Below are 14,024 nucleotides of genomic sequence, written 5' to 3' on the forward strand. Positions count from 1 at the left end.
GATAGATAGAAATGTTAAAAGCAGGTGGGGATATAGTTTTGGAGTGGTTGGTGCAATTATTTAATAAATGTATGGAAGAGGGTAACGTACCTAGGGATTGGCAGAGAGCATGCATAGTTCCTTTGTATAAAGGCAAAGGGGACAAAAGAGAGTGCAAAAATTATAGGGGGATAAGTCTGTTGAGTATACCTGGTAAAGTGTATGGTAGAGTTATTATTGAAAGAATTAAGAGTAAGACGGAGAATAGGATAGCAGATGAACAAGGAGGCTTTAGGAAAGGTAGGGGGTGTGTGGACCAGATGTTTACAGTGAAACATATAAGTGAACAGTATTTAGATAAGGCTAAAGAGGTCTTTGTGGCATTTATGGATTTGGAAAAGGCATATGACAGGGTGGATAGGGGGGCAATGTGGCAGATGTTGTAGGTGTATGGTGTAGGAGGTAGGTTACTGAAAGCAGTGAAGAGTTTTTACGGGGATAGTGAGGCTCAAGTTAGAGTATGTAGGAAAGAGGGAAATTATTTCCCAATAAAAGTAGGCCTTAGACAAGGATGTGTGATGTCACCGTGGTTGTTTAATATATTTATAGATGGGGTTGTAAGAGAAGTAAATACGAGGGTCTTGGCAAGAGGCGTGGAGTTAAAAGATAAAGAATCACACAAAGTGGGAGTTGTCACAGTTGCTCTTTGCTGATGACACTGTGCTCTTGGGAGATTCTGAAGAGAAGTTGCAGAGATTGGTGGATGAATTTGGTAGGGTGTGCAAAAGAAGAAAATTAAAAGTGAATACAGGAAAGAGTAAGGTTATGAGGATAACAAAAAGATTAGGTGATGAAAGATTGGATATCAGATTGGAGGGAGAGAGTATGAAGGAGGTGAATGTATTCAGATATTTGGGAGTGGACGTGTCAGCGGATGGGTCTATGAAAGATGAGGTGAATCATAGAATTGATGAGGGGAAAAGGGTGAGTGGTGCACTTAGGAGTCTGTGGAGACAAGGAACTTTGTCCTTGGAGGCAAAGAGGGGAATGTATGAGAGTATAGTTTTACCAACGCTCTTATATGGGTGTGAAGCATGGGTGATGAATGTTGCAGCGAGGAGAAGGCTGGAGGCAGTGGAGATGTCATGTCTGAGGGCAATGTGTGGTGTGAATGTAATGCAGAGAATTCATTTTTGGAAGTTAGGAGGAGGTGCGGGATTACCAAAACTGTTGTCCAGAGGGCTGAGGAAGGGTTGTTGAGGTGGTTCGGACATGTAGAGAGAATGGAGCGAAACAGAGTGACTTCAAGAGTGTATCAGTCTGTAGTGGAAGGAAGGCGGGGTAGGGGTAGGCCTAGGAAAGGTTGGAGGGAGGGAGTAAAGGAGGTTTTGTGTGCGAGGGGCTTGGACTTCCAGCAGGCATGCGTGAGCGTGTTTGATAGGAGTGAATGGAGACAAATGGTTTTTAATACTTGACGTGTTGTTGGAGTGTGAGCAAAGTAACATTTATGAAGGGGTTCAGGGAAACCGGCAGGCCGGACTTGAGTCCTGGAGATGGGAAGTACAGTGCCTACACTCTGAAGGAGGGGTGTAAATGTTGCAGTTTAAAAACTGTAGTGTAAAGCACCCTTCTGGCAAGACAGTGATGGAGTGAATGATGGTGAAAGTTTTTCTTTTTCGGGCCACCCTGCCTTGGTGGGAATTGGCCAGTGTGATAATAATAAAAAACAAAATATTTCTTTTTCTATTCATTAATTTTCCTGAGGAGGAGCCATCCATGGTAATACTGTCTGAAGTTGTTACAGGGCTGAGTAAGCCTTCACAAGTGGCGACCTTGCCAGGATCAACTCAACTGAATAAAAATTCGACTCCATCTCGAATCTACCATTGGAACTTAAATGCCGCATACCACAGACGGTTACCACCAGCCCTGAGTAATCATTCTCTATGGCAGGACTACGGTACAGGTATTTAAAAGATTTGGTGATTGTTATAGTCTCAATTTATTGTAAGTCAAGTCAAGGCAGGATATACTAGTTAATTCTGTCACCTTTATTTTTGAGCTTGAAACGATTTGGAGGAATAGACTCTAGGGACCCGAGATTTTCCAGTGACAAGTTATTTCATTGAGCTCTATTTATTATATCAAGGGAACTGTCGTAGGACACTCTTGATTTGTTGGTGAGAAGATTGGATGGTCAAGGGACCCCATTCTACTTACTGTTTGCTCGGAGCCGGCATAGAACCCTCCATTTTCATTCACACATACTGTTTAATCGAAGCAGGGATCGAACCCTCCAATTTATTTACAGTTTGAGCGGAGCAGGAATTGAACCCTCTGTTTTCTTTGATATATCCGTTTCATTTTCCCCTGGTAGTTTAAGTTATTCTTGCAAGTATGGAGGAATACCAGTTCTGGATGAATGCTGGGAGTAAGTTAGGAATATCGGGGAAAAATTTAGCTTTCATTAGTGCCAAGATCCAGGAAAGAATAGAAAAGGAGAGAGAGAGAATCGAGAGAGAGGAGAAAAAGGAGAGAGAAAGAACAGAGAGGAGAAAAAGGAGAGAGAAAGAATAGAGAGAGAGAATCAAGAAAGGCAGTTAGAAAGAGAAAGAGAGGATAAAAAGGAAAGAGATCAAACTGAAAGAGAAAATCAAGAAAGAGAAAGAGAGGAGAAAAAGGAGCGTGATAGACTTGATCGTGAGGAGAGAGCTAAAGTACGTGAGGAACAAGTTAAATTAAGAGAACTTGAGGAAAGAGCAAAGGATAGAGAAGCTGAGGAAAGAGCTAGAGAACGTGAGGAAAGAGCTAGAGAACATGTGTTAAGAGAGAAAGAGAAAAAGATCGCGAGCTCAAAAAATCTCACCTTGAATTAGAGAATAAAAAGTTAACTTTTACACAACAACAATTAGAGGAAGGAGTAATTGAACATCATGCAGCTAGTGCACATATTCCAACACCTAATTTACCTCCCTTCACACAGGGTGAAGACATTACTTCATACATTATCAGGTTTGAAAATACCACTACCCTCTGTGAATGGCCTGCTGACACCTGGGCTACCAGGTTAGGAATGTTATTTTCTGGTACAGCTTTGAATATCTATGCAACTTTGTCGCAGGATATCATATGTAATTATAACCTACTGAAGAAGGCAATCCTTAAAGCATATCAAAAAACCACAAATTCTTATAGGAAAGATTTCAGATATGCCACCTTACAGCATGGCCAAAACTTTCAGCAGTTACAGGTAACACTCTTTCGTTTGTTCGACTTTTGGATAGAGAGTTCAGGAATTGATCAGAGTTATGAATCTCTTAGAGACTTCATGGTTGCTGACCAGTTCCTGACAGCTCTTCCCCACCAAATACGAACATTCATTAGAGAATGTAACCTGATTAAAGCTGATGAAGTTGCTGAGGCCGCTGACTTGTGTGCTGAGGCTCACAATTCCTATAAAGACCAAAAGGGATCGAACCCTAAGGGCAAGGGTTCACCAGATCAAAAGAAAACAAAGCCTCTAATAGAAAGCAAACTAACTTCTTTTATTCCTGTTTGTCATTCATGTGGAGTTAAGGGACATAAACGTCCCGATTGTCCTTCTAAGAAGGTCCAAAAAGTTGGAAGATGTTTTAAAGACTGTAATGACCAGGCACCCTTCTGTTCAGGAACAGTTAACGGACTTAATGTATCTACCATTTTACGAGACACTGGATGCACATGTATAGTCATTTCTGATAAGCTGTTCCCTAACCTTAAAGAAACTCATTCCTCTGCTATACTTTCAGACTACAGTACTTGGGCCGTACAGATACTTTTCCTACCATCCGTTGTTACATTAGGTCTAAATGGTTCACAGGTTGGTCTGAAGCCGTACTAGCTCCTATCACTTCTTGCTCCGTACTAATAGGTAACGTAAAAGGTGCCATTCTTCCTTCTGGGGTTGACCTTTCATCACCAAAGATGGACATCAGTTTTTCAGCTCCTCTTCCTGTAGTCAGAGAAGCCCCTCGAAAGTTCAGATGAGGCAATGTCTCGGGATATTCATGTGGGGTTAGAAACCAGTAATACTACTCTCGAAAGCGAGATAGTAGAGTCACCGGTTCACTTGTTAGATAAGATAAGAGAGATAAAATTTCGTTCGGATTTTTAACCCCGGAGGGTTAGCCACCCAGGATAACCCAAGAAAGTCAGTGCATCATCGAGGACTGTCTAACTTATTTCCATTGGGGTCCTTAATCTTGTCCCCCAGGATGCGACTAACACCCAGGTACCTATTTGCTGCTAGGTGAACAGGACAACAGGTGTAAGGAAACGTGTCGAAATGTTTCCACCCGCCGGGAATCGAACCCGGGCCCTCAGTGTGTGAAGCGGGAGCTTTAGCCACCAGGCGACCGGGCCTGGTGGCTATAAATGTCTTGACTACGGCTCAGACCAAAGCCCAGGCTTCTCCTACTGTCCATCCTTTGATTTTCCCTGACTTTAAGCCTTTAGATATATCGAAGGACTCCTTTGTCAATTTACAACGTAATTGCCCTTCTCTTCAGAATTGCCATAATGCAGCTAGACAAAACAAAGTTATCCCAAGGAAAAACTTTTCATATAAATTTGAATATATAAAAGTTTTTTTTTTTTCTCAAGTCGGCCATCTCCCACCGAGGCAGGGTGACCCAAAAGAGAAAGAAAATCCCCAAAAAGAAAATACTTTCATCATCATTCAACACTTTCACCACACTCACAAATTATCACTGTTTTTGCAGAGGTGCTCAGAATACAACAGTTTAGAAGCATATACGTATAAAGATACACAACATATCCCTCCAAACTGCCAATATCCCAAACTCCTCCTTTAAAGTGCAGGCATTGTACTTCCCATTTCCTGGACTCAAGTCCGACTATATGAAAATAACCGGTTTCCCTGAATCCCTTCACTAAATATTACCCTGCTCACACTCCAACAGATCGTCAGGTCCCAAGTACCATTTGTCTCCATTCACTCCTATCTAACACGCTCACGCACGCTTGCTGGAAGTCCAAGCCCCTCATCCAACAAAACCTCCTTTACCCCCTCTCTCCAACACTTTTGAGGACGACCCCTACCTCTCCTTCCTTCCCCTATAGATTTATATGCTTTCCATGTCATTCTACTTTGATCCATTCTCTCTAAATGACCAAACCACCTCAACAACCCCTCTTCTGCCCTCTGACTAATGCTTTTATTAACTCCACACCTTTTCGTAATTTCCACACTCCGAATTTTCTGCATAATATTTACACCACACATTGCCCTTAGACAGGACATCTCCACTGCCTCCAACCATCTCCTCGCTGTTGCATTTACCACCCAAGCTTCACATCCATATAAGAGTGTTGGTACTACTATACTTTCATACATTCCCTTCTTTTCCTCCATAGATAATATTTTTTGACACCACATATACCTCAACGCACCACTCACCTTTTTTCCCTCATCAATTCTATGATTAACCTCATCCTTCATAAATCCATCCGCCGACACGTCAACTCCCAAGTATCTGAAAACATTCACTTCTTCCATATTCCTCCTTCCCAATTTGATATCCAATTTTTCTTTATCTAAATCATTTGATACCCTCATCACCTTACTCTTTTCTATGTTCACTTTCAACTTTCTACCTTTACACACATTCCCAAACTCATCCACTAACCTTTGCAATTTTTCTTTAAAATCTCCCACAAGCACAGTATCATCAGCAAAAAGTAACTGTGTCAATTCTCATTTTGAATTTGATTCCCCATAATTTAATCCCACCCCTCTCCTGAACACCCTAGCATTTACTTCTTTTACAACCCCATCTATAAATATATTAAACAACCATGGTGACATTACACATCCCTGTCTAAGACCTACTTTTACCGGGAAGTATTCTCCCTCTCTTCTACACACCCTAACCTGAGCCTCACTATCCTCATAAAAACTCTTTACAGCATTTAGTAACTTACCACCTATTCCATAGAAGTGGACCCCCGGTTAACGATATTTTTTCATTCCAGAAGTATGTTCAGGTGCCAGTACTGACCGAATTTGTTCCCATAAGGAATATTGTGAAGTAGATTAGTCCATTTCAGACCCCCAAACATACACGTACAAACGCACTTACATAATTGGTTGCATTGGGAGGTGATCGTTAAGCGGGGGTCCACTGTACTTGCAACATCTGCCACATTGCTCCTCTATCCACTCTATCATATGCCTTTTCTAAATCCATAAATGCAATAAAAACTTCCCTACCTTTATCTAAATACTGTTCACATATATGCTTCAATGTAAACACTTGATCTACACATCCCCTACCCACTCTGAAACCTCCCTGCTCATCTGCAATGCTACATTCTGTCTTGCCTCTAATTCTTTCAATTATAACCCTACCGTATACTTTTCCTGGTATACTCAGTAAACTTATTCCTCTATAATTTTTACAATCTCTTTTGTCCCCTTTCCCTTTATATAAAGGGACTATACACGCTCTCCGCCAATCCCTAGGTACCTTCCTCTCTTTCATACATTTATTAAACAAAAGTACCAACCACTCCAACACTATATCCCCCCTGCTTTTAACATTTCTGTCATGATCCCATCAGTTCCAGCTGCTTTACCCCCTTTCATTCTACGTAATGCCTCATGTACCTCCCCCACACTTACATTCTGCTCTTCTTCACTCCTAAAAGATGGTATACCTCCCTGGCCAGTGCATGAAATTACCGCCTCCCTTTCTTCCTCAACATTTAAAAGGTATCTTGTATAAATCAGCATTCAAATTAAATTCAGATGAGATAGACTATTCCATCTTAGTTGTTCCAAGTCAATGCAGAGAGACTGTTCTTAACCCTTAAACGGTCCGAAGAGATTGACTTTCAAATTCGTAGTGCTACAAAAGTAGATCTACTTTTTTTTACATATTTTCAAATATAACAAAAAAAAATGTAGATAAAAGTTTTTTTACACATTTTCAAATGTAAAACAAAAAAGGTCTACATTTTTTTACATACTTTCAGATGTTGAAAAAACGTATATATACGTTTGGACCATTTAAGGGTTAAAATGGCTCATAACCTACCAGTGGCTGGACATTTCTTGCACCGTAAAACCTTAAATAAAATTAGGGAAACCTATTTTTGGCCCAAAATGTCCTCAGATATCACTACCTATTGTAGATCGTGTAAAGTATGCAAACTGTCATCCTCCCAAGGTACCCGGCGAGTACCTATCGTCAAAATGCCAATCTTTACGGTACCGTTTGAAAGAGTAGCTATTGACATCGTTGGTCCTTTATCACCACTTTCATCTGGGGGACATAGATATATATTAACATTACTTGATTATACTTCGAGTTTCCCTGAAGCTGTACCCTTAAAGACTATAACTACGACAGAGGTGGCTGAAGCCCTTTTGTCCATCTTTTCCAGAGTTGGCATCCCTAGATAAATTTTGTCTGACCGTGGGCCACAATTCACATCTGACTTAATGCAACATCTCTACCAACTTCTAGGAGTGAAACCTCTCTTCACAACACCCTATCATCCCAGCTGTAATGGGAGGATTGAGTGCCAGCATTCGGTCCTCAAGTCCATTTTAAGGAAACTTTGCTCCTTTAAACCTAAGGAGTGGCATCGTTACCTACCCTGTGCTTTGTTTGCCATGAGAGAAGTTCCCAGTGACTCTTCGGGGTTTTCAGCTTTTGAACTTCTCTATGGTAGACAGGCCAGAGGTCCACTGTCCATCCTTCATGACTTATGGACTAATGAGGACGTGAATGCTGAGGTTCAGTCTTTTCAGTTTCTCCTTGACCTTAGATCCAAACTTGAGGAGACCTCTGACATAGTTTCGAAAAACTTAAGCTTGTCAATGGACCAGTACAAAACCTATTTTGATTCCAAAAGTCAGAGGAGAAGTTTTAAAGTAGGGGATGAGGTTCTGATACTTTTACCAATAAAATCAAATAAATTATTAGTAGCATGGAAACGTCCGTATAAGGTATTGAAAATTTGTGGGAAGGTTGATTATCTCATAGAAGTCAAGGGGAAACCCAAGCTTTATCATATCAACATTCTTAAGAAATATTACCGAAGAAATTCGGTTAACTGTTTGAATGACTTTTATTTAGTTTTTCCACACATACTTGATACGACAACTGAGGAGTGTAAGGTGTGCGTAATTGACACCTCTAATGTAAACTATGACAGAGAACTACATGACTTGGTGACTCTTGACTACTCGGGTGCAACAAACATTAATATTAATGAGTCTTTGGATGACCATAAGAAACATGAACTACTTCAATGTGTGAGTAACTTCTCAGACGTTTTTACTGATATTCCAGGTGTCACCTCCACGGTAGTCCATAAGATTGACTTAGTCACGGACAATCCTATCAAACGGAAATTATACCCAGTTCCAGTTCCCCTGAGGGATGCATTTGACCGAGAGGTAGACAAATTATTAAAACTAAAGATCATTGAACCTTCAGTATCTGCATATTGCTCACCAGTAGTCATGGTTAAGAAGGAGGATAATTCATATAGACTTGCTATTGACTTCAGAGGCCTTAATGCTATAACTCGGTGGGATGCTGAGCCTATGCCCTTAATAGATAGCGATCTACACAAATTTTATGACTCTTCCTTCTTTTCAGAGATTGATATTGCGCAGGCATACCATCAAGTAATGTTAGATCCTTCTTCTAAGCAGTACACAGCTTTTCCTACCCACCAAGGACTGATGCAGTATAGAACTATGCCCTTCGGTTTGGTAACTGCCTGTGCTACGTACGTGAGACTGATGAGAAAGGTCTTGGGTAATATGCCAAATGTTTCAGTTTATTTTGATAACATTTACGTAATGACATTGACGTGGAGCAAGCATATCCAAACATTAACATCAGTTTTACGTAGGTTAAGCTCACATGGCCTCACTGCCAAGCCAAAGAAATGCTTCCTTGGGTATAACAAGATTAGGTATCTCGGACTGATCCTTTCTAATAACTCTTTGCGCCCTCTCCCCAGTAAGATCGAAGCTTTATTAGAGTTTAAATTCCCCAAAACCAAGAAGCTCATGCGTAGCTTTCTTGGTTCTGTAAATTTTTATGCACGGTTTATCCCGAACCTCACTGATCTTACAGGCATCTTATCTGACTACCTTAAAAAGTCTGTGAAGGAACCTCTTGAACTTTCCGACGTAGCTCGAGAAAAGTTTAATGAGATTAAGGACATCTTCTCTAAAGACCCTATAGTACTCAAAATTCCAGATATTAATAAGCCGTTTTGTTCAAGGACTGATGCCTCCAATACCGGCTTAGGTGCGGTGTTACTACAGTACCATGATGATACTCCCTTCCCTGTATGCTTCCTAAGCCGGAAACTTCTTCCTGCAGAAACGAGATACTCCACCATAGAATAGGAATGTTTGGCCCTTGCGTGGGGTATCTCCAAACTTAAATTTTATTTACTGGGAAAAGAATTTATTTTAGAGACGGATCACAAACCTTTGATATACCTAGAAACTTTTAAGGGAACCAACAGTCGCCTCTTGAGGTGGACATTGGCACTCCAAGCTTTTAAGTTTCATATTGTATATATCAATGGTTCATCCAATTATTTCTCTGACTGGTTAAGTTGTGACAGTCAGTAGATTTGGCGCCTTAGGCGACTTCGTATTAGAACATTTTCCTCGCCTATTCTTCTTATACTCCTTGACTATAAGTCTTGGTATGGGGGAGTGTGATGGAAAAGTTCAACAGATAGGAGTAGCGAGCGAGTATATGGCAACGATAGTTTGATTGCCGGCTGCTTGTTAAGGTAGGGTCAGTCTAGCTCCCGCTATTCCCCCCCCCCTTTTTTCCCCACCCCGAAAGGTGACGTGTGGGGCTCCGGCCAAACAGTAATCACTCGACTCACAGCTCCCAGCACAACTGTAAGTAAAAGCCTCTGCTCCTATTCTAGTGGATATTGGTTGAAAGCTTCACTTTTGACCAATAATAAACTTAGTCCTTTCAGTTTTAAGCTCCACATGAGACTTTTAGATAATCATCACCTTTTTTAAGTATCTTACACTTATCATGGAGAGTGATTTCTTAAGCAGTGGGTAACCTGTCTCTCTTTCCAGCTTGGAATGACAGCTCGGGTCACCTGCCAACCAACGAGAAGTGTTGAAGGAGACGGACTGAAGTCCGGAGATGTCACTTTTTGATCTACCTACCTGATTCATGGTAGCCCACCTGCAGGCAACTACCCCTCATCTATGCAGTGGTAAAGAACCTGCGTTCCTGTCATCTGGACTGACTATTCAAGGCTATAGACTCTGTGAAGAACTAGTCGTTGGGTTGTCACCAACACCTGTGACTCCCCCCCACAATTTCTACAAGACGGTGTCAACCTCCACCAGACACCCCAGTATAACTGTACATATTAGCGTTGAATTCAAATGACATATTTTTATTTCATTTTTCATTTTTCTGTCAAATAGGATACACATTCATTTTTTCAATGTTTTATCTTTGCATTACTAAATAATAAAGTGTTTATCTTTGTGAATTATTATTTTTTTTTCTATTCATTAATTTTCCTGAGGAGGAGCCAGCCTTGGTAATACTGTCTGAAATTGTTACAGGGCTGAGTAAGCCTTCATAGGTCCTAAAAAAAATTTTTTGTCTTATACACACAGAAAATTACCCTCTTTAATTTAAAAAAAAATTATTTTTTTATTTTTCAAAATATTTGGAGCGGCACGCAGGTGAACGTAGATCTACGTTTGGACAGTTTAAGGGTTAATGTTCAACAAAACACTAAAATGAAAGCTTTTCATGTATCTATACCCTACTGTGCTACAGTTTAAGTTCAGTAATGATGAAACAAACCATGATCATGTATACTTCTAAAAGAACAAAATGTGACCTTACCAGTGTGTGAATGTATGGACACTGTCTGACCAATAAAATTAAAGATGAATCAATTCTGTCATGAAAGGCCCTTGGCATATAGAATCTTGGCAGCTGCTTGTATGCAAACACTTCAAGATCTTGTTTATATAAATCAATGATTGTAAGTATTACTGATGTGGTAACCTGAAAAAAATGAGGAAAATAAACAATGTACCTAAAATCTAACTTAATAATTCTTTATATTACAGTGTAGCCATTGTCCCTATATTCTGATGATATACTATTTATAAGATAATAACTAAAACAGCAACTGCAAATATTTCCTAACAAAACAAAGCTAAAGCAACAACAAAATTACTCAACATTGTTTATAAACATATCTTCTGTCTCCTACTGAGGCAGGGTAACCCAAAAAAGAAACACTTTCACCGTCATTCAACACTTTCACCATCATTCACACATAATCACTGTCTTGGAAGAGATGCTCAGATATGACAGTTTAGATGTCACTCCAAACAGCCAATATCCTAAACCCCTCCTTTAAAACTGTACTTCCCACCTCCAGGACTCAAGTCCAGCTAAGTGGTTTCCCTGCTCACACTCCAACAGCTCATCAGGTCCCAAAAATCATTCGTCTCCATTCAGTTTTAACACACTCACGCATGCCTGCAGCATGTCCAAGCCCCCTGCACACAAAACCTTTTTACCCCCTCCCTCCATCCTTTCCTAGGACAACCTCTACCCCTCCTCCCCTCCACTACATTATACACTACACATGCCCCATCCTCTCTAAATGACCAAACCACCTCAAAAACCCCTCTTCAGCTATCTGAAGAGATGTTATTGAGGTGATAAAAAAACAATTTCTTATGAAATGATACGAGAATATTTTCCCGATGGTAAAGACACCAAAAGTACAAAATGTGATGGAAAACATGAAATTACGCTCTCTCGAAGTTAGCGATCTCGGCGATATTTACGAAATGCAATTTCGCCCACTTTGAGCAGTATTTTCGGCCAATTCCATTGTTCCAGTCGACTAAAATCATAAGCTATTTCGCTAGAATTCCATTTGTTCTATCGACTGAGTACAAGAAACCGCCCATTTATCGATTTTAACCCTTAAACGGTCCAAACAGATCGACATTCAAATTTGTAGTGCTACAAAAGTAGATCAACTTTTTATTATATATTTTCAAATATAACAAAAAAACAGAGTAGGGGAGTTAGTAGATGGGGAGAGGGAGGTATTAGGTAGATGGCGAGAATATTTTGAGGAACTTTTAAATGTTGAGGAAGAAAGGGAGGCGGCAATTTCATGCACTGGCCAGGGAGGTATACCATCTTTTAGGAGTGAAGAAGAGCAGAATGTAAGTGTGGGGGAGGTACATGAGGCATTACGTAGAATGAAAGGGGGTAAAGCAGCTGGAACTGATGGGATCATGACAGAAATGTTAAAAGCAGGTGGGGATGTAGTGTTGGAGTGGTTGGTACTTTTCTTTAATTAATAAATGTATGACAGAGGGGAAGGTACCTAGGGATTGGCAGAGAGCATGTATAGTCCCTTTATATAAAGGGAAAGGGGACAAAAGAGACTGTAAAAATTATAGAGGAATAAGTTTACTGAGTATACCAGGAAAAGTATACGGTAGGGTCATAATTGAAAGAATTAGAGGTAAGACAGAATGTAGGATTGCGGATGAGCAGGGAGGTTTCAGAGTGGGTAGGGGATGTGTAGATCAAGTGTTTACATTGAAGCATATATGTGAACAGTACAGTGGACCCCCGGTTAACGATATTTTTTCACTCCAGAAGTATGTTCAGGTGCCAGTACTGACCGAATTTGTTCCCATAAGAAATATTGTGAAGTAGATTAGTCCATTTCAGACCCCCAAACATACACGTACAAATGCACTTACATAAATACACTTACATAATTGGTCGCATTCGGAGGTAATCGTTATGCGGGGGTCCACTGTATTTAGATAAAGGTAGGTAAGTTTTTATTGCATTTATGGATTTAGAAAAGGCATATGATAGAGTGGATAGAGGAGCAATGTAGCAGATGTTGCAAGTATATAGAATAGGTGGTAAGTTATTAAATGCTGTAAAGAGTTTTTATGAGGATAGTGAGGCTCAGGTTAGGGTGTGTAGAAGAGAGGGAGACTACTTCCCGGTAAAGTAGGTCTTAGACAGGGATGTGTAATGTCACCATGGTTGTTTAATATATTTATAGATGGGGTTGTAAAAGAAGTAAATGCTAGGGTGTTCGGGAGAGGGGTGGGATTTATTATGGGGAATCAAATTCAAAATAGGAATTGAAACAGTTACTTTTTGCTGATGATACTGTGCTTATGGGAGATTCTAAAGAAAAATTGCAAAGGTTAGTGGATGAGTTTGGGAATGTGTGTAAAGGTAGAAAATTGAAAGTGAACATAGAAAAGATGAGGGTATCAAATGATTTAGATAAAGAAAAATTGGATATCAAATTGGGGAGGAGGAATATGGAAGAAGTGAATGTTTTCAGATACTTGGGAGTTGACGTGTCGGCGGATGGATTTATGAAGGATGAGGTTAATCATAGAATTGATGAGGGAAAAAAGGTGAGTGGTGCATTGAGGTATATGTGGAGTCAAAAAATGTTATCTATGGAGGCAAAGAAGGGAATGTATGAAAGTATAGTAATACCAACACTCTTATATGGATGTGAAGCTTGGGTGGTAAATGCAACAGCGAGGAGTCGGTTGGAGGCAGTGGAGATGTCCTGTCTAAGGGCAATGTGTGGTGTAAATATTATGCAGAAAATTCGGAGTGTGGAAATTAGGAAAAGGTGTGGAGTTAATAAAAGTATTAGTCAGAGGGCAGAAGAGGGCTTGTTGAGGTGGTTTGGTCATTTAGAGAGAATGGATCAAATTAGAATGACATGGAAAGCATATAAATCTATAGGGGAAGGAAGGAGGGGTAGGGGTCGTCCTCGAAAGGGTTGGAGAGAGGGAGTAAAGGAGGTTTTGTGGGCGAGGGGCTTAGACTTCCAGCAAGTGTGCGTGAGCGTGTTAGATAGGAGTGAATGGAGACGAATGGTACTTGGGACCTGACGATCTGTTGGAGTGTGAGCAGGGTAATATTTAG

At 40.4% G+C, this 14,024-nt stretch overlaps 1 protein-coding gene across 2 annotated transcripts in view; it reads right to left on the minus strand.

The window, feature by feature from the left end:
• The window catches only part of LOC128691663 (beta-catenin-like protein 1), a 245,888-nt gene that overhangs the window by 204,232 nt on the left and 27,632 nt on the right, over window positions 1–14,024 (minus strand). Inside the window, exon 7 of one of the 2 annotated variants that reach the window (XM_070088843.1) lies at window positions 10,914–11,078. The exons of the other annotated variant lie outside the window; for it this stretch is intronic. Coding sequence (XP_069944944.1) covers window positions 10,914–11,078 — 165 coding nt within the window. The remainder of the gene's footprint in view (window positions 1–10,913; window positions 11,079–14,024) is intronic. 2 annotated transcript variants of the gene reach the window in all.

The sequence above is a fragment of the Cherax quadricarinatus genome, chromosome 26, assembly GCF_038502225.1.
Source record: "Cherax quadricarinatus isolate ZL_2023a chromosome 26, ASM3850222v1, whole genome shotgun sequence".
Lineage (NCBI taxonomy): Eukaryota > Metazoa > Arthropoda > Malacostraca > Decapoda > Parastacidae > Cherax > Cherax quadricarinatus.